The sequence below is a fragment of the Lytechinus variegatus genome, chromosome 3 (assembly GCF_018143015.1).
Source record: "Lytechinus variegatus isolate NC3 chromosome 3, Lvar_3.0, whole genome shotgun sequence".
NCBI lineage: Eukaryota > Metazoa > Echinodermata > Echinoidea > Temnopleuroida > Toxopneustidae > Lytechinus > Lytechinus variegatus.
Genome location: NC_054742.1, coordinates 17,099,512 through 17,120,679, shown reverse-complemented (window position 1 = coordinate 17,120,679; position 21,168 = coordinate 17,099,512). Strand labels below are relative to the sequence as shown.

General features: G+C 34.5%; 1 protein-coding gene across 1 annotated transcript in view; it reads right to left on the bottom strand.

Moving 5' to 3' along the window:
- The window catches only part of LOC121410360 (multiple epidermal growth factor-like domains protein 11), a 67,432-nt gene extending 46,759 nt beyond the window's left edge, over positions 1 to 20,673 (bottom strand). The window contains exons 1-5 of the mRNA XM_041602393.1: positions 20,268 to 20,673; positions 13,274 to 13,470; positions 10,656 to 10,757; positions 6,427 to 6,527; positions 3,817 to 3,909 (exon numbers count right to left, since the gene is read on the bottom strand). Coding sequence (XP_041458327.1) covers positions 3,817 to 3,909; positions 6,427 to 6,527; positions 10,656 to 10,757; positions 13,274 to 13,407 — 430 coding nt within the window. The 5' untranslated portion in view covers positions 13,408 to 13,470; positions 20,268 to 20,673. The remainder of the gene's footprint in view (positions 1 to 3,816; positions 3,910 to 6,426; positions 6,528 to 10,655; positions 10,758 to 13,273; positions 13,471 to 20,267) is intronic.
- Between the last annotated feature and the right edge of the window lie 495 nt (positions 20,674 to 21,168).

Genomic DNA, 21,168 nt, shown 5'->3' with positions numbered 1-21,168 from the left:
TGCCTGGCTAGTCTGCCTGACCTATATCTGAAATGTACAATATACCTTGGCATACAAAGGGATTCACTATCAGGTAGCAAAACAAACAGTATCATAAAACTATGTCAGGTCATAACAATCTTCCTGCAGGAATAACCATGGGTGATTATTTTGTTAAATGCCGTACATTCACATAATGTATAGGCTACAAGATTCCTTCATTGTCTTCACATCATACCATCCATGCAAAATTCCTGTACACTTTAAATTACATTCTTTATATAATCTAATGGCTCTCCAGCTATATCAAAGTCACAATAAGAAATGGACATTTGGTGAAGAAAAAAAACTTGGCACCTACTGTTAATCGTTTTAACATAATGTATATTATCTAATCCCTGTTGTAAACCTTGACACTTACTTTTGGTTGATTGTCAAATTTTATAATGAAACAAGCTTTGCAGAGTCAGGCACATTTTTTGTAAAATCCTATCCATTGTATGAATCATTTGTCTATTTTCATCCTACCTAATCTCATAGCCTACCCTCGCCCAAGTATTGCTGGCTGCATCTCATGTTCTCATACTGCCTCCAGTAAACTCACAGAATTTGCTATGAATCATAATGAGTTTTACAAAGCTTCCACATATTGTCAATCATCATGAATTATAATTAACAATATATGTAGGCCTATAGCCTATAGGATAAATATTCCAAAAATCCAATACAAGGAACAATAATTCAAAAGATAAGGAATGGAACATCCAAACCTTCAAATTTTAAAATGGACCATTTGGCCTCTTGAACAAATATATGAAACAGTCTATTACACCTTCATGTCTTTCATTTCACACCTTTAAGGTGGTAAAGTTACTTACAAAGACAATAGGCCTACATGTATTGAGTACCAAAGTGATTATGTCACCAAAACAAATTTTTGCATTTCAGAATTTTGATACCATATTTTGGTTGAGCATAATGAAATACTTCCACTACCAATATTTGGTGTGAATTGGTCGATGGGGGCCTGAGTTATGACCACATGAATACATAATTAGCCCCATTGAAGCCAATGTATTATTGGGCTATTTTATGTATTCATGAGGTCATATCTCAGGCCCCAGTGATTCGATTCGCTACAAATTTTGGAGGTGGGAGGTTTTTCATCATGCTCTACCAAAATATGGTATCAAAAATACTGAAATGCAAAATTGGAAAATTTATGACATCACACTTCAGTATTAGCTATTAGGCCTACCTGTTTGTGATATTGGAAATGGGAGTGTATTAAAGGCCTACAATTTTGCTAATATTATTAGAAGTATAGTACATTCACCTTTATAAGTGACTTAACCTGACAGTAAGCACACCAATCATGTAGACTCATCTACTGTCAAAATGTAAATGATGGCATGACAGTTCCATCAGGCAAGATATATGTGATGACATAATATCACTGGTCAGGGAAAAATACCTCTCCCATGAATATAAAACATTCCAAAACTATTTATAACCATACCATAGTCAAGTTGACCAGTCAACCTATAACCATCCTCTTTAGATTAGAATACTTGGACTGTATATCAGTCTTCATGACATTTAGGACTTATTCTAAGAAATTAGCAAGTTGAACATTTAATTCCAATTCAACATTTATTTCTGAAGATAAAAGCATTAATACAATTTTTCCAAAAAATTCAACACAGTGGAGGTAACAACTCTGTAAGCAGTGCTTGTGACAAGTGCACCCTGACATAATAAAGACATAATACAGGCCTCGAAATAGGATTTTTGGGGGGCAAGGCCACTTTTTTGAGGGGCACTTTTTCATCGAGGCCAGGCAGCAGAGGGCACCAAGGCCATACAGAGGGGCACCAAGGCCACTTTTTAAGGGGCATGTAATAAATTATTTGTAGGTGTTACAGTTTTGCGGCGTGGGGGGGGGCTTTCCATAGTTGATGTTATACATCAGATTCATTACCAAACCACATTATTTACTAAAGAAAAAATGAACTTTACACACGACTGGTGATACTTTCTTGAGCTACATGAAATTAAATGTGAATCTGATTAGCACCCAAGAAAGTATCACCGGTCGTTCGTAAGTTGTTCGTAACTGACGAACAGCTTTATGAAACATTCCCATTCAAAGTACTGTACTTACGCATCGCGCGCGCTCGCCAGGACAGTACAGCGCGCGCGACATTTGTGTAGTACACATACGGAGCTCGCGCTCGTCCATTCTTATGCTGCAGCTTACATAGCATATGTAAAGCGCGCTAGCGGCCGGCCAGCCGGCCAGCTGTGTATAGCTAGCTCATCGTTCGGCGCGGCTTCAGACTAGACTGCAATACAGGCACTGGACGTCGCTGGTAAAGCTAAGGTATTGAATACTTTTTGAGGTCGGAGAAAAGTTTTCCTCGCTCAGAAAAAAAGGTGCAGACTTTCAAAAGGGGTACATTATTTATCAGAAAAAGGGCACATTTATGAGAAAAAAGGGCACCACTGCCATATAAAAAAGGGCACATATTTAGTGGCCGTAACTTTTAGCAAAAAGAAGAAGGGCATGACGGCCAGTAATGGGGGCATCGACGGCCATGGCCGTCGATGGACGTCGATTATTTCGAGGCCTGCATAATACATTTTTAAAAAATTATCCATACAAAGTACATTACATAACAAGGGAGACAAATAAAAGAGAAAACAAATCAGGGCACTGGGCAACTCAATATCAAATGGAACAGTAAATAAATTGTCAAACCAATCAACCAACAAATGCAACTAAGCAAATCTTTTAATTTAGGAATCGGGTGTAAGTTTTTTCATAAATTTTATCTTAAAGCAGTTCAAAGATGGTGCATTTCTGATATGAAAATACAGCAAGCTCAGGTATACATGTATGGTACACATTTCTATGTGACTCATGAGTGCTATTTATCAATAGGCCTACTGTTGCCTAACTATGATGACAATACCTCTCCCTTCGACCCATCTCTCTGCACTATGACAGTGATATGTTCTAATAAGAGCTAGCTATTAGGGTAATAATAGAAGACTGGGGTACACATTGATTAGGGTGTCTGAATGCTTTTATGCTATGCATCCCTGTAAATAGAATTTCTTTCAAGAAACATAGCCTAATACCTTTTCTGAAGTGACTTTCCTTATGAAAAACATTATATTCTAAAACGATAAACAATGAAAAGGCTTTTACTTCAGATGGTCCTTTTATTTATTGTTCTAATTGGTATAAAATGGGCAAAAATAATACAAAGTTTGCCATGCATTGCAAATTTGAACGATTCTGAATTTCTGATTGTAATTTGGGTATTGATTTTTGCCTGATTGCTAAGAGAGCATGAATGCTTGTAAGTATCCAATCAGAGTGTCTAACAAAATGTACATAAGATCATGATCATGATAAACCATTTCCACTTAGCAACTGGATGGAAACCTTTGTGATACAGAACCCTTGTCTAAATAGTTTGTTTATTTAACTAAATTATACTAGATATTTAGTTTAAAACACAGTATCTAATAAATTTTGAAACATTGCTGCCTCACTCTGAAAGTAATACATACTTCATGAAGACAGTGACCTTTCAATTTGTTTTCTTTGACCTTCGTATAGAGGTTCACAATAAGGAGAAATAGATAGTATGGTACCCATGACGTTAATCACTACAGACAAACCTTTAAAGAGTAAATAAGGAAACATCACATGTACATGTGAAAATATTTGAGATTTTTCAAACATAAAACCAGCTATACAATGTAGCTAGATTAATCATTATGCCCTTTTTAAAAACAATTAACTTTAGAAATGACTGTACTTACTACTTTCACATGTATCACCCCTATATCCAGCTTCACAGGTACATAGATCTGGAGCAGAACATGTTCCATGGACACAGGGACTGGAACAAATAGCTGTAGAAAAAAAAATTATTTGATGAATCTCTCCCTGTTCAGACCCTTATCAGCTACATCCCAAACAATTCTATTTTCCAATATTCTTCATCACCTCATCTTTATAATGTGTAAAAATATAGGAAGAAAACATAAACCAATTTACCGTTGTCTATGCATTATATTGCATAATCTTCCCAAATCAGTTTCACATTTAAATGGATGAACCAAGTCAAGTGTTACATCTTTATGAATAACATATTCTGAACATATATTTTAAGTCCTGGCAGAAAATAATAGGAAATTGGGAGAAAAATCTTTTTCTACAATTTTAATTTATGGTGTAAAATCTTGTGAATCATGATTACTATGATTATTTGTATTTCATTCATTGAACTACTTTTTCTATATATACTGGCAATGTAATAATTTCCAGTTCACATTCCTCTTAAAGGGGAAATTCACCCTGAAGAAAAGTTTGTTGTGAAAAAAGCAGAAAAATAAAAAAAAATATTGGTTAAGGTTTGAGGAAAATCTATCAAAGATTAAGAAAGTTTTCAGAATTTTAGATAGTAGATTTGTGGCGTAATAAACAAGCAGCTTCCCCATATATTATGCAATATAAAATGCATAAATCTCAATTTTTCGATGGTTTGTGATGACTGTCACTTATTTTTGCTTCCATTTTAGGAATGGATGTTAAATGATTTGTCTATCGATATACTGAAGGTACAGTAAAAATCCTTCTCAATATTTTTTTTAGAAAACTACATTTCATTGATTTTTACCACATGATACAAATGTATGTAGGAAAGCTTCTCGCATATGGCGTCATATATCAAATAATTTAAATTCTAATTATTTTTTTTATTCATTGATGATTTTTTTCTCACACCTTTGACAATACTCTTATTTTTCCCCTATTTTTACCCAAAAAATTGTCAGGGTGAACTTCCCCTTTAACAAGGAACTCTTTTGAGGAAATGTTGAGTTGTATTACTTGGAATGTCACTCAAACTGTAAAGTACACACCAATTCAGGATATATATATATCTAATAATATTTACAAATCAGTGTGAAAAGATATAAACTTGATCGTTCTATGATGTCAAGTAGAGAAATCGATGCTACTTATATCTTGTTTTTCTCCCAAATGAATTTCCTCCTCATGAGATATATAACCCACAGTACAAACAACACAGAAACATAATTGTTTTCAAAATGCACTGCCAAGACTAAAATACTGTTTTCATTTTCATTATCATGTAAAGGAAAGTTTCTAATAAAGTCTAACATAATTAAGATTGGCTTTTATAGGAGCTACTTTTTTCAAAAGTGTATTATCAATGAAACATTTAGGCCTATTTTTTGCATTCTATAAGACTGAAATGAAAAGTAGCCATGTCTATAAACACAAGTTGAAACAGTGAGTAATGATGAATGAACTAAGTGTGTATCCATGGTCAAATACAGTAAGATTCCCAAATTGCAGACTTTGAAGTTCAGGCAGAAAAACACCCATATATAGAAATTTGAATTAGTCTGACATACAGACTCAGCTCTTGCTCTTGGCTCAAAATCTATTTTCTGATAATAATTTTCTCTTTTGCAAATGGGACTTTCTTCAACTTTTTTCTTTAGTCTCTTAAAGCGGGAGTAAACTGTGTGTGGTCTCTCATTGAATGCAGGTTATTAACACATAGTCTTGAAATAAACATTTTCAGATATCTACTAATACTACAGAAAATGAATTGACCTATAATTGTATTTGTATAGAGAAACTAAAATGTTCTGAGAGGAAAAGTAATTGTTTTGCTACTTGGTTAATTATTGCAGTATACATTTATTGGGTAGTTAATTAGCATGTTATCATTCAAGTGGGTCTATATTACTAGACTACACTAGCATTATAGGTCAGGAAACTGGCCAGGTATGAGTAGTTGAGGACTCAAGATGGCGCTATTGGTTCGTATCTGCTTTAAATTTCACTAACTGATCATTCTACACATGAATTAGTATAGGTATATAGATATAGGTATAAAGATGTCTGTACTCCAAAGACTATAGTTTAGAGTGAGGTGTATGCTATGGACCATGTCCAGAAAAAAATTGTAAATGAATAATTCCAGGGTCATTTGCACAGGCACACTGGTGTTTTCCATCACAGTACACCCATGTATAAGTGTTAGGAAATTAATGAGTTTTCTTTTAGCAAAAAAAGCTAAATGACATGAATATATTTCTTGTCCAAAGAAAATAAAATTATTGATATCAAGTTTATATAAAAAAATCAAATTCAACATATAACCTCAGATATGCAGAATTACACTATATTGGCTCACATAAGACATGCCAAACCATTTATAAGGAATCAATCATTGAGTTGAAAAGGGGAAAGATCAATGCGCAGCTTTTATATTTTCCCATGTTGCCTGAAGATATTACTGGCTATTGAGCAAGCCATTTGCACAGCTCTTGTATGACTAATGGTTAAAAAGCACCCCCACATGTATGTTAATTCTTCAAGATTCTACTCACGTATGCACATATTCTCTCTCTGATGGTACCCACTACAACACAGCCTCAACTTGCGATAGCGAGTCCTCACTTCTTGACGATACCGAACTCTGTACCTCGTCCTGTGAAACAAAAGACATTTGAGGTTTACACATACATTATGAACACTTGCATTGAAAACAATATTCACAAGTACATCTTTAAATATGTGATGTTTTCATTAATACTAGCAGATGATGTAAGATACACAGCCAATCCATCCCATTGTCAATAGCTCTACCCCTACACTGATTTGTATGAAGTAACTATTTAAGCAAAAGCAGTAAAAATAAAATCTTCGTATAGATCTATTATCTAGAATAAGTGATTATGTTCTTTATTCCATTCACTTTATTTTGCTCATTATTTCTGCTTATAAGCCAGTTTTGGGCATGCAAGAGCAAAAAACAATCATTTCCTTGGGGGTTATTCAAAGTGCCAGAGATGAGAATAGAGATTTTAAATGACGATGCAGAAGTCTTTTAAAATACAATTCAGGTCAAATTAGTGATAATGATTAAATAAATGTATACTACATAAAAATGTACATATTGGCATTTCAGAAAATCTAAATCACATAGCCTTTTCAATTGTTTCTCTCCATTGCTGAATACTTTTGAACAAATTAATATTGCAGAACTACTATGAGTTTACAACGCTATTATAGCAAATATGATGTTTCCAGTTGATTATTCAAAGACATAGATGTATATTTGAAAGGATATCCTATCACCTCAACAGGAATTATGGGTTTTAGGAAAGAAAATTGGAGAGTTCACCGACATTTCAATTTCCTGAGCAGAAATCTGATTCTGTAAAGCGACCATGGTTCCTTTTAAATGCCCATTCTTACATGTGATTATCTGGCTGGCAATGTATACCTCCTCACAATCAATGAAAGAGACTCGAGGATATTTGTTCCACGACATACTGTAACTACATGTAAATATAGTTCAAATGATATAATTATCGCTCACATCCCCAAAATATGAACTATTACTTTTTCCTTAAATATAGTGTACAATGTTGTTCATAACAAAATCACATAAATATAAACTGATAATACACAGACACACTAAAGCACACAAATAATACATAAAATATCAGTACAGGAAACTAAATGATGAGGCCATCCTTGACCTCAATGTAGACTTTATGAAGATAAGTTTGGACTTGAAGACCAATAGTTGACAAACTTCAACCCTCAGCATGTATGCTCTTCCAGTGGTTTAAACCCACTCAGACTGGCAAATGGAAGTTCAAGGATGAGAACCATGTTGACGTCACAATCTACTTTCCATATCCCCTTGAAGGAAGATGAGGAAAACAATGAGATGAAACCATCTACGGTATGTTACAATACTAGTTCTTTTTAAGTGCAATGCAAGATTGTAGTGATTTTTAATGAGGGATCTTATTTCCACCAGCAGGTTGTATTATTGATGATTATTTGATATATATAACATTTTGTGAACATGCATTGAATTTAACACTGAGACTCTGAAATACACATGTGGTAGATGCAGGAAATGGAATTTAGGTCAATTCTACATTTAAAAACAAGCAGGCCTATGTAGGCCTATGAATAAATGAATTGAATTTAATTTAATGTATTTGTAATTGCTTCCATATAAATGAAGATTTAAAAAAACAGAATATTTATCCATACAGGCATTTTACAAAAGAAAGCAATGTGGTAACAAGAGAATACATTTTTTTAAAGAAAGAACAGATGGGAACAATATAAAATTAAACATAGTGTAAAAGACAAGTCCTGACTGACGATGCATTTATGATTCAACTAAAAATCATTCCGTTTAGAGGTATCTGCATGAAATAAAATTTAAAGTGAATTAGTGAAATTAACATGGATACATCAACTTTAACCATCCCAACAGAAATAAGTAATCTGTATTATCAACAATACAATATAATATCAGGTTCCTTTATAAGCTAATATCAATGGAGTCCAATAATTTTCCTAGTCCAGTAGCTATTATTACTCATAATGACTTGGTCATGAGCCAGTCTGAAAGAGTTGAAATAACCTTCACTATGTGATTAAACGCTGTACTGACTACAACGATGTACATTATAACTAGTATCCATTAGAGATTATTCTCCTCTTTACACTGCACTACAATGTACAATGTTGGTGGTGTACATCACCTCACTATGGATACAACTGCAGCACATGATTATATGAATTTGACAATAGTCAAGCATTTCCTTGATAAACATGTCATCATTATTGACTTCCACATTAAAATTGACATTAAAGTGAAAACTGGTAAATAATCGCACAATTCAAAGACATAAACTGTAGCTGGTTATCAATGATATCAAATGAGGTCATTGATAGTCCTTCCTAATCCATATCGACAAACACTCCCTGTAACACGATCAAATGATATCTCAATTTCGTTAACATTGTCACAAGACTACACAGATAAATAGCACCTATTTTCAGCATTCTCTCATTGGAAAATAAATTTTATTTTTAATTTCTTACAGACAATTGTATGTGTGCATTTATAAAGTTTTAAAAGCAAAAATAGAAATATATATTGTATTCTGTATTTTGTTTACTTTTTACATAGGGTATGACTTTGAGCTCAAGAAATGAATACCATGCTGGATATTCTTTATAATTATGTAGTGCCTCTTACTTGATAGGCCCTAAAACCAGCCAATCATAATTTATACTCCTTTATGAAACCATTCCAAATTTGAGTAACCATATGGGGGAATAAAGATAAATGCAGGCCATATCATGGAAACACTGAGTATACATTACAAAACATCTCACATACCTATTACAGGTATTTATAAAATCCTTTTTTTCATTTCATCTTTTATTTCCAGGGTGTATTTTACATAACTTTACACATGTAAGAATAGAGTTAATAAGGTTTCTAGATTAATTGGTGATTAGAAGACATAAAAGATAAAAAGAGATGTGCATGTTTGTTGCAAGTTGTCTGGATAAACACTCGAATCACTCACAAACAATCTGAGTCATGGATGTATACTAAACCCTTAGAAAGGTCTGGAACTTCTGCTTACATGCAATGCGTACATAGAGTATTGTGCTTCAATGCCCATGATGGGCAGATATCTAATTCCAGAAACTAGGAGCCTTCTGGGAGATAAACATATTTTTCATTTTAGGCCTATAATGTTCAGTAAAAGAATCAAAATGCTGAATGTCAAATTGAACAGGATGCATGAAAACACAGAGTGAGATTTTATGAATTAAAAAAGAAAAGAAAATGTCAGACATTACATTTGATGTATAATTTCACGATTATAGTTCAAAACGATATTGTACACATGGAATACGGGAGATTGCATTCTACGGGAAGTAAAGCCGTGGCATCAGACAGACAATCAAATAAAACAATTTTTTGTCAATAATACAAGACCTGAAGTCAGACAAGGTACTTCCTTTTTCATAACTTTATTGACTTAAATTGTCTGGTTTTCATTCATCTTTGTCATTCATGACTGGGCAGGTTACCAATAATACCATCAGCACATCAATTTCTGCCTTTCTTTTGTTTTCAACTTGGCCTCAATCCCAAATTCTTTGCATTCCTGGTTTCCTTACTAGCTAATATTTACAGATAATTTACTACAAGGATCGTAAACATAATCATATTCACAGTTCCGATACCATTTAGCTATTAAACCTGCATACACAGTTACATACCCATTGGTGAAAAACAGTGAAAGAAAGTGAAAATTTTGTAATAAATGGATTACAACTTAGCAGACTTTTGACAAATATGGAGTCAAATTATGTATGGTTATGGTAGCTTGACATTATGACTATCACAATCATCACCATTATCACCAACCTCACCATCATCATCATTATCACCATTGTGAATATTACCATCATTATTATCCCCAAATTAAATAAATCTCTATAACGTGACATTAAAAAAAATCACATTCTAATGAAGTTGTATCTTGTGTATAGTCTTCTTTACAAAGTATATTTCTCTATTAATTGTATGGGGAAATATCCTTAACATATCATGTCAGATGGCACATGTTTTAAGGTGGCTGAAGAATGAATGAGTGGAGGAAGAAGTGCTTTCAATTTCAGTGAAGCTATTCAAACTTATATCTACCTTCTAGATTCTTAATCAAATTAATCAGTGTATTTTATATCATTCACTTTATAATAAAGTCTGATATCTCACCTTCTTCTTGTGCACTTAAACCAGTTTGTGATGTCTGTACACTTGGTGTAGTATATCTGATCAAACGGCTCACTATATGATGCTGTCAGGGTCTGGAAATAACTATAACAAGATATAAAAAACATAGACATCAGTTTACAAAATGAATTACAAATTTTTAATCTTTACAATATACCTTATACATCAAATTTCGCCAGATGTCATAAAATGGGAGTCATTTAGTTAAAAATAACACATATTCATCAAGACCAACTTTAATGAATGATTCAATTTAAACAAATGAAATTACAATTTACAAGTACTCCAATATGCTTTTCAATACTGCACTTTCTTTCCTTAACCCCTGGAAATAGGTGGCGCTAAGGTGGGGGGGGGGGGTCTTAGCTCCACCATTATCCCGGGGTTAAGCCTAGCCCACTTTGGTTTCACACCTTTTAGGAAAGTAGGCTCGTACAGTAAATAAGACGGTACTATATCTGGCCCTGCTAAAAAGCAGGGTTAGCCGGCTTATTGCAGTGCTAAGAGATGCAGTGTGAAACGAACCTGGGCTAAGCATTAGCCAATCACAGAAGTCGAAATTGGACATTAATAATAATAATAATGTTTTATTTACCCAGGGTAGCCACTTCAGTTAGGAAACTGCTCTACCAGCGGGCCCTGCATAACATAACATGTTATCGTTACCCTTCTCCAATCTAAATGCTGAGTGCCTAGCAAGAAGACAGAAGGTCCCTTTTTTATAAGTCTTTGGTATGACTCGGCCGAGGATCGAAGCCACGACCTCCCGTTCATGAGGCGGACGCTCTACCGGTGAGCCACCATGCCCGGTTTGGTGGCTCACACACTGTATGACAAAGTCATCAATATTCATGAGCTGTGCAATAATCCGGGCTTAAGGCATTAACCCTTGGCTTAGCAAGTAGTATGGAGTTAAGAAAGATGGTGTGAAACCAAAAAAGATAGTATAGGGTTGAGGATAATATGGGTTTATGCAGTGTGAAAAGCACAAAAGAGTATTATAATGAAACCAACTTAAAACTATGCCTACAGTGTACTTAAGGTTTGACACCAATAATATTCATACAACATTAGTTGGGATGAGTTTGACTTATAATATAGCCAGTTATTATTTTCATGTTTCCAAATTTATGTGTTTCTTGAAACTGTCTTAAATAAACATAAGAAACTTCAGCGAGGACACGATCGCGAAATAAGCAAAAAAAATTAAACCATCACAAAAATTTCAACTCGGACAGTAGTAGATCAATATTGTGTTTTTCCTTTACCTGGAACTACATTCACAGAAATGTGAAAGTACATTTAACATATTTTTGCTGCCTGAGGTTATTACAAATCATATTACAAAATGAATTTGTTAAAGAAATACCTTCTTCATGCATCTCAGGAGTTAAAACACATTTCTTTAATATCAAGCTGTTGAAGGAAGGTAAAATGAACTTATGAATTTGATACAAGTTTTACTTGACAAAAGTTGTCATGCAGGTATTGCGTATGTGACTAAAGAGATTTAAACTTTACAGTACTTCTGGAAGTGGACAATATGGAATCTGAAAGAATCTGTCATGCATGAAATGATGCCAACAAGTGTATGATATTATATGATGTTGAAGAACAGGGGCATGCAGGAGCAACTTGACTCACTCACATCAAACATTCATGATCTAATATTAGACCTCTCAAAGAACTTAACCTTTATGGAATCTGGTAGGTGGTTCTAAAGTGATCATATTCATGACTTTTTTTCTGATGAAGGGCAGGGCCAAGAGGGATAAGACCCAGACAGGACAGGAAGAGGAATGGGGGTAAGACAGGGAGCCCTGGGGAGACGCTATAAGGAAGTAGGGAGATTAGCAGCCAATATTTAACAGCTACTTCAAATCTATAACCAGTGTGCCAGAGCAAATTAACTGATGAAATTGGGTAACTAAACCGCATACTAATATTCCCACAGTAATTACTTTTATTGCTATTCAAATAATATATTAAGAATTTATTCAGTCAAGATCAAATTATTTATGTGCCATGCTACATACAGTGTATAGCTTTTTTGTAATAACTGGAGGGCATTTTCTATTTGTTTGCAATAAGTGGTTAACTACTTTATGCTAGTGAAACACACAGGCAGGTACATCACTTCCCATCATCAGGGAGTTATTCCTTGCTTTGATTTTGAATATTAGCACAAACATGGTTTGAAGGCATACATACAAATCATTTCACCATTCTATATGCCACCAATTAAGAATGCCAGTATTCATCTTATTAAGTTCCTCTAAAATGATCACATTACATCATACAGTTGAAGTGCCTACTGCACAAGTATGTACCCAATTATGTAATTTTGGTACTCCAAGTTATTATCTGAACTTTATTCATCATCTACTTCAGAGGCACTTCATACATGTACATGTACCTGTATATTATTTTCAGCATTTTGTCAGCCATAATTTAAATTTAACCTCCATTAACTTTACGCACTATCAAAATTACTGTCAATAGATAACCCTACTTTTGTTTCCAATGCAATGAAAAATGAGATTAAGCATTCTGAGGTGTTTATTTTAATCTAAACTCACATGCCAAGATTCCTGTCTTACCTTTCTGTTATTGTACAGACATGGCTACCATCCACATCCAATGACAGGCTTGCATCTCCTCTTGTAAAATACAAGGTTGTCAGAAACAACAGCACTGCTGTGCCTCTCCACATGATACTATTCCATAACTCCATTATAAAATGGCTGGTGATTCCTAAATCCTTTACTACTTGAAACCCAACTGATCCTACAGCCACCTGTGAGAGATGAAAATCAGAAATTAAATTGAGAGGTCACATTATTCTAGTCAGACTACACTTTCACTAATATATGGAATTTCTGAGTCATCCATAAGGCACATGCACTTGTGTGAAATTTATTAACCTACAAAATGGATTTAAAGTAGGCCATCTCACTAGACTTTAGCAAGCAGCAATTTACATGAAAAGGGGCTTTCTTTTACTTACTAAAGTAGTATACAGAGCAGATAATAGTATAGGATCAGCATCTTATCTAAAAGAAGTCTATTATGTTGAATAAATCTTTTTGAAATTATGATATGAAGATGTTATTGTTTATCTTTTGTTTATCTTTAAGAAGGGGAACATAATGTTTTTCAGCATTATATTCTTATATTGCAATGATTACACAATGTTCTCTGTTACTTATACCCCTTTCATAAACCCAATTATGCAGCTAATAGCAGCATAATTTGGTCGTAAAATCGGAGGAGGACCAAAGTTATCTACATTATTTTGATGCTGCTATTATCCGCATAATAGCAGCATCGGGACCAGATTTTTACTTTATGAACGCATTTCCAAACAAGTGGAATGCCTCTGGCCGTCTCACCTGCATCACGCGGTTCAATATAGCAGCAGTGCTAACTTTGCACACTACTCTAACTCGCACAAGATGTTCAGTGATACATGGTTACTCTTATGTCCTCTTTTTATGAACTAGACCAATAAACTTAGAGATATGATGGTTATTCAACAAAAAACCACAACATGGCCAAAGTTCATTGACCTTACATGACCTTTGACCTTGATCATGTGACCTGAAACTGGAACAGGATGTTCAGTGATACTTGATTACTCTTATGTACAAGTTTCATGAATCAGATCCATAAACTTTCAAAGTTATGATGGTAATTCAACAGATACACCCAATTCGGCTAAAGTTCATTGACCTTTGACCTTGGACATGTGACCTGAAACACGCACAGGATGTTCAGTGATACTTGATTACTCTAATGTCCAAGTTTAATGAACTAGACCAATAAACTTTCAAAGTTATGATGGTAATTCAACAGATACCCCCGATTCGGCCAAAGTTCATTGACCCTAAATGACCTTTGACCTTAATCATGAGACCTGAAACTTGCACAAAATGTTCAGTGATGCTTGATTACTATTATGTCCAAGTTTCATGAATCAGATCCATAAACTTTCAAAGTTATGATGGGAATTCAACAGATACCCCCAATTCGGCCAAAGTTCATTGACCCTAAATGACCTTTGACCTTGATCATGAGACCTGAAACTTGCACAAAATATTCAGTGATGCTTGATTACTATTATGTCCAAGTTTCATGAATCAGATCCATAAACTTTCAAAGTTATGATGGGAATTCAACAGATACCCCCGATTCGGCCAAAGTTCATTGACCCTAAATGACCTTTGACCTTGATCATGTGACCTGAAACTTGCACAAAATGTTCAGTGATGCTTGATTACTATTGTGTCCAAGTTTCATGAATCAGATCCATAAACTTTCAAAGTTATGATGGGAATTCAACAGATATCCCCAATTCGGCCAAAGTTCATTGACCCTAAATGACCTTTGACCTTGGTCATGTGACGTGAAACTCAGGCAGGATGTTCAGTGATACTTGATTAACCTTATGTCTAAGTTTCATGAACTAGGTCCATATATTTTCTAAGTTATGATGACATTTCAAAAACTTAACCTCAGGTTAAGATTTCAATGTTGATTCCTCCAACATGGTCTAAGTTCATTGACCCTAAATGACCTTTGACCTTGGTCATGTGACATGAAACTCTAATAGGATGTTCAGTAATACTTGATTAACCTTATGGCCAAGTTTTATTAACTAGGTCCATATACTTTCTAAGTTATGATGTCATTTCAAAAACTTAACCTCAGGTTAAGATTTGATGTTGACGCCGCCGTCGCCGTCGGAAAAGCGGCGCCTATAGTCTCACTTTGCTTCGCAGGTGAGACAAAAATGCGGATAATTGCCATGGTGCGGTCACAAGGTCACCCTTTTCCAACACCACCGCATCGGAGGGGGCGTGTCCAGTTGTCATGACGATTATCCGCCTTTTTCAGTGCGGATTATTTTCGGAGTTTGTGAACGCAATTTTTATTGAATTATCCGCATTACTCTTAGGCGGATAATTGGAGGATGGGTTTATGAAAAGGGTATTAGAATATTAAATGCTGCAATAGGAGCTTTCACTATTAATTTTCATGAGATTTTCCTCTAGTTTTTCTGATCTTATATCAAAGACCTATATATTTTCAGGGTAGACTTCACCGTAATTAAAAAAAGGGCAAATCACCAAACCATAAAGCAGACATACTAGGCAGCCTGGTATTTATTTATTATCTCATAACTGCCTACAAAGTGTTACATCAATGAGAATATCTCAATAGAAAAAATTAATTTAAGATATAACATCAATTTCAAGTACATATATCATCAGGAACTGAATCAATACAATGAGAATTATCACTCTTTTTCACAAATAATGTTTGTGTAAATTCAGCTATTATTTTTTTAACCTTGCCATATTTGATCAATACTTAAATATTTGAACAACTCAATAGATTGTGTAGATAATTGACCCATCCATGGACAGAATTCAAGGGTAATGGCTTCTAAGTTTTAATGACTAGACATCGTACAACACCTTTATATATTATTGGTTAATATTCTTTGATTTCTTGTTGAAAACCATGACAACACAGGAAGTACATGTCAATGAATGCTTTATTTTCAACAATCAAAACTTCATAAAGGAAGGGTAGAATTTTCGGTAGTTTCATGTTAAAACTAAATATAGGTAAAAAATTTTTAATTAAGAGTATTGTATTCACATTGGTATTTTTCATGGAAGGAGCAATGAATCTTGATTATTAACCTTATAAGAATCAGTTTTGCTATCCCACAAAGTGTCCTCAGGTGAATATAATGCATATTTTTTGTATGGATTTACAAATTGTACTTTCCTTCTGAAACAAACTTCATCATTTTAATTGAAGAACTCATAAAAAAATACCTGCTAATACCAGTTAAAAAAGTTTGCTACCCCATTTGAATGTTCCTTAAACATAATAGGATTAGACAAAAATCTTCAATGATAGTAAAAGGTAAGATATTGTTAAATAAATCCCCTGAAACGAGGGGATATTCCTGTCTATACAACATATCAAGCATGCATTGTTTTAACTGTGAATGTGATATATTAATTAATAATCTAAATCATATGAATTCATGAGGAATTCAACTCAGTGTCAATTCAACAAAACAGTACTTATCGTCATCCAAGTCACTGGGGACAAACTTGAGACACACCTCAAATATCAGCAATCTTTCAATAGAATCCACGGTTGGAAGGATTTCAAAGAAATGTATTGTTCGCGATGCGAAACGGTGCGAAGCTTCTCACTGAGCGGGGCTTCCTTCCACCACACGTTTTCCCATTGACACAATAACAACTGACTCGGACACTTTTTCAAACGACAAAAATAGTCTCTTTCTTTTCACTCCTAGCTGTGGCGGTATATTCTTCCAAGTTGATGCAACAATGATCAAAACACTAAATAAGACATATTTAATAACACTAAAAACACTATTTAACTGTCTAAATACTCCTCGTGATCGGAGTCCCCTTCCCGTGTTGAGTTCGTCTAATTTCCCATAGGAGGGGACTTGGATAACGAGGAGTACTATAGTCGTTATCCAAGTCCCCTCCTATGGGAAATAGGACGAACTCAACACGGGAAGGGGACTCCGATCACGAGGAGTATTTAGACAGTTAAATAGTGTTTTTAATGTGATTTTCATTGATTTTAATGATTCTTATTATCGAAAATATTCATTAATCATGTCTATTAAACTGTCTAAAAGTGGCAGAGTGGTTTTGAAGATGAGGGGTAGATGAATATCAACGGGTTAATCGCCGTTTTGTATTTTTAGGAGAGGGGACTTGGATCACGAGTAATAGTAATCCTCGTTATCCAAGTCCCCTCCTATGGGAAATTGGACGAACTTAACACGGGAAGGGGACTCCGATCACGAGGAGTATTTAGACAGTTAAATAGTGTTTTTAATGTGATTTTCATTGATTTTAATGATTCTTACTATCGAAAATACTCCTTAATCATGTCTATTAAACTGTCTAAAAGTGGCAGAGTGGTTTTGAAGAGGGAAATGAGGGTAGATGAATATCAACGGGTTAATTGCCGTTTTGTATTTTAAGGAGAGGGGACTTGGATCACGAGTAATAGTACTCCTCGTTATCCAAGTCCCCTCCTATGGGAAATTGGACGAACTTAACACGGGAAGGGGACTCCGATCACGAGGAGTATTTAGACAGTTAAATAGTGTTTTTAATGTGATTTTCATTGATTTTAATGATTCTTACTATCGAAAATATTTGTTAATCGTGTCTATTAAACTGTCTAAAAGTGGCAGAGTGGTTTTGAAGAGGAGGGAAATGAGGGGTAGATGAATATCAACGGGTTAATTGCCGTTTTGTATTTTTAGGAGAGGGGACTTGGATCACGAGTAATAGTACTCCTCGTTATCCAAGTCCCCTCCTATGGGAAATTGGACGAACTTAACACGGGAAGGGGACTCCGATCACGAGGAGTATTTAGACAGTTAAATAGTGTTTTTAATGTGATTTTCATTGATTTTAATGATTCTTACTATCGAAAATATTTGTTAATCATGTCTATTAAACTGTCTAAAAGTGGCAGAGTGGTTTTGAAGAGGAGGGAAATGAGGGGTAGATGAATATCAACGGGTTAATTGCCGTTTTGTATTTTTAGGAGAGGGGACTTGGATCACGAGGAGTAGTATATACTGTTTTAATTCAATTCTTTAGACAGTTAAATAGTGTCTTTAATGTGATTTTCATTGATTTTAATGATTCTTATTATCGAAAATATTTATTAATCATCTCTAGGAAACTGTCTAAAAGTGGCAGAGTGGTTTTGAAGAGGAGGGAAATGAGGGGTAGATAAATATCAACGGGTTAATTGCCGTTTTGTATTTTTAGGAGTGGGGACTTGGATCACGAGGAGTAGTATATACTGTTTTAATTCAATTCTTTAGACAGTTAAATAGTGTCTTTAATGTGATTTTCATTGATTTTAATGATTCTTATTATCGAAAATATTTATTAATCATCTCTAGGAAACTGTCTAAAAGTGGCAGAGTGGTTTTGAAGAGGAGGGAAATGAGGGGTAGATGAATATCAGCGGGTTAATTGCCGTTTTGTATTTTTAGGAGAGGAGACTTGGATCACGAGTAGTATATACTGTTTTAATTTAATTCTTTAGACAGTTAAATAGTGTCTTTAATGTGATTTTCATTGATTTTAATGATTCTTATTATCGAAAATATTAATCATCTCTAGGAAACTGTCTAAAAGTGGCAGAGTGGTTTTGAAGAGGAGGGAAATGAGGGGTAGATGAATATCAACGGGTTAATTGCCGTTTTGTATTTTTAGGAGAGGGGACTTGGATCACGAGGAGTAGTATATACTGTTTTAATTCAATTCTTTAGACAGTTAAATAGTGTCTTTAATGTGATTTTCATTGATTTTAATGATTCTTATTATCGAAAATATTTCATCTCTAGGAAACTGTCTAAAAGTGGCAGAGTGGTTTAATTCGGATGAAGGGGGAATTGAATCACGAGGAGTATGATAGACCGACATTCTAATTACGTACCTTACGAAATAAAGCATGGAGACAGTTAAGAGAGAGATATGCATTTTGATTTATTTAGTAAAAACGTGATAGACGAAATAAAGCATAATCATGACAAACATAATGAGATTTATTCATAGTATAATTAAAAAGTACGACGAAATAAAGCCTATATATACTGAAAAGTAGATGCAATTTTGATTTATTTAGTAAATTAGGGATAAACGAAATAAAGCAATGTCTGCAGAAGAGGGATACTCGGGGCCGATTTATTTAGTAAAAATGTAAACGAAATAAAGCAAATTTCATAGTGTGGGAAACATAAGAAGATGAATATACTCTTGATTTATGTATATGAAAAGTACTAATTTACGAAATAAAGCAATGGAGAATGAAAAGATGATTCAATCCTGATTTATTTAGTAAATTAGGAATCAACGAAATAAGCAATTGAGACTGTTCGAGGGATATACTCGGGGCCGATTTATTTAGTAAAAATGTAAACGAAATAAAGCAAATTTCATAGTGTGGGAAACATAAGAAGATGAATATAATCTTGATTTATGTATATGAAAAGTACTAATTTACGAAATAAAGCAATGGAGATTGAAAAGATGATTCAATCCTGATTTATTTAGTAAATTAGGAATCAACGAAATCAATTGAGACTGTTCGAGGGATATACTCGGGGCCGATTTATTTAGTAAAAATGTAAACGAAATAAAGCAAATTTCATAGTGTGGGAAACATAAGAAGATGAATATAATCATGATTTATTTATATGAAAAGTATAATTTACCAACTAAAGCAATAGAGATTGAAAAGGAGTATATAGATGCAATTCGATCTGATTTATAACGCCAATAAAGTGAAGATAGACCAAAGATTGTAGAGCGCGCGTACGCGGCGCTCTACAATCTTTGGTGGAGACTGAAAAGAGACAAGTCACACACAACTACGATGGAGGTTGGTAGAAACAGGTAGGACATGTTTTACGTTGTGAAAAATTGTCCGTGGATCCGAGTCACCGGGGACTTGGATCACGATAATGCCACAAAACATTACTGAGTGTGTCAAAATTACCTGTCAAATGTTATTCCATCGACGTAAATGATTCCACAAATATCAAATGCAGGAGGCCAATCTCCAGATGGATGGATGGAAGGCGTGGTGGTAACTTGTGGGTACCGGTAATACAACCCGTGCAACTGCGGTGGTCGAATGTAACCCGGCAGGACTGGTGTCCAATAAATGATGAAATTCACAGTGGAGATTTATACTGAATGAAGTTCATAACATTAGGACCATGATGAGAAAGATACAAGAAGCATCATCCCAATCTTCAGAATGGAAAACCTGTCAATCTGTATATTTTCGCTAGAGATTTCGTTCTGTGAGCTGATGCCGCTTATTCTTGTCTACTATCCTATTTAATGTTTACAAAATAAAGCGGGTGCGGCGGGCCATGCGTGTATGCGTGGGAGGTGGGAAACGGCATGCCAGATTTCCACTGGCAGCACACAAAAAATTATGACGTCAGACAGCTCTATATTGTTGCAGGTTTGTAAGCCGGGATACAAGCGTTAAAGAAAAGTGTATTTTTTGTTCATTTTGTCCTGAGTTCTTAAATATGTTATTTAAATATAAAAATTGTCTACAATAAATTATTATTGCTGTATATTGTTCATAAGACACAAATAATTGATGGCATAGACGGTGTTGATAATGTAACACCCCTACAAGCCAAATGAACTCATCCATAGTCTCATTCTTTTTCTTCGAATAGGGTGTGAATCAGCCTCATGTAGTATGGTTTCTAACGGTATGTTCACGCTTGAGTAGCTACATGAATGGGATTATCAGTTGAAAGCTCCTCTTTGTTTACAAAATAAGAAATTGTCAATGGATCTGGTCACAAACAACAACAGCGCAAATTTAATAAGTTCCTAGTGGGCCAGTATTCCTGTTGGGCCAGGTCCTGTTG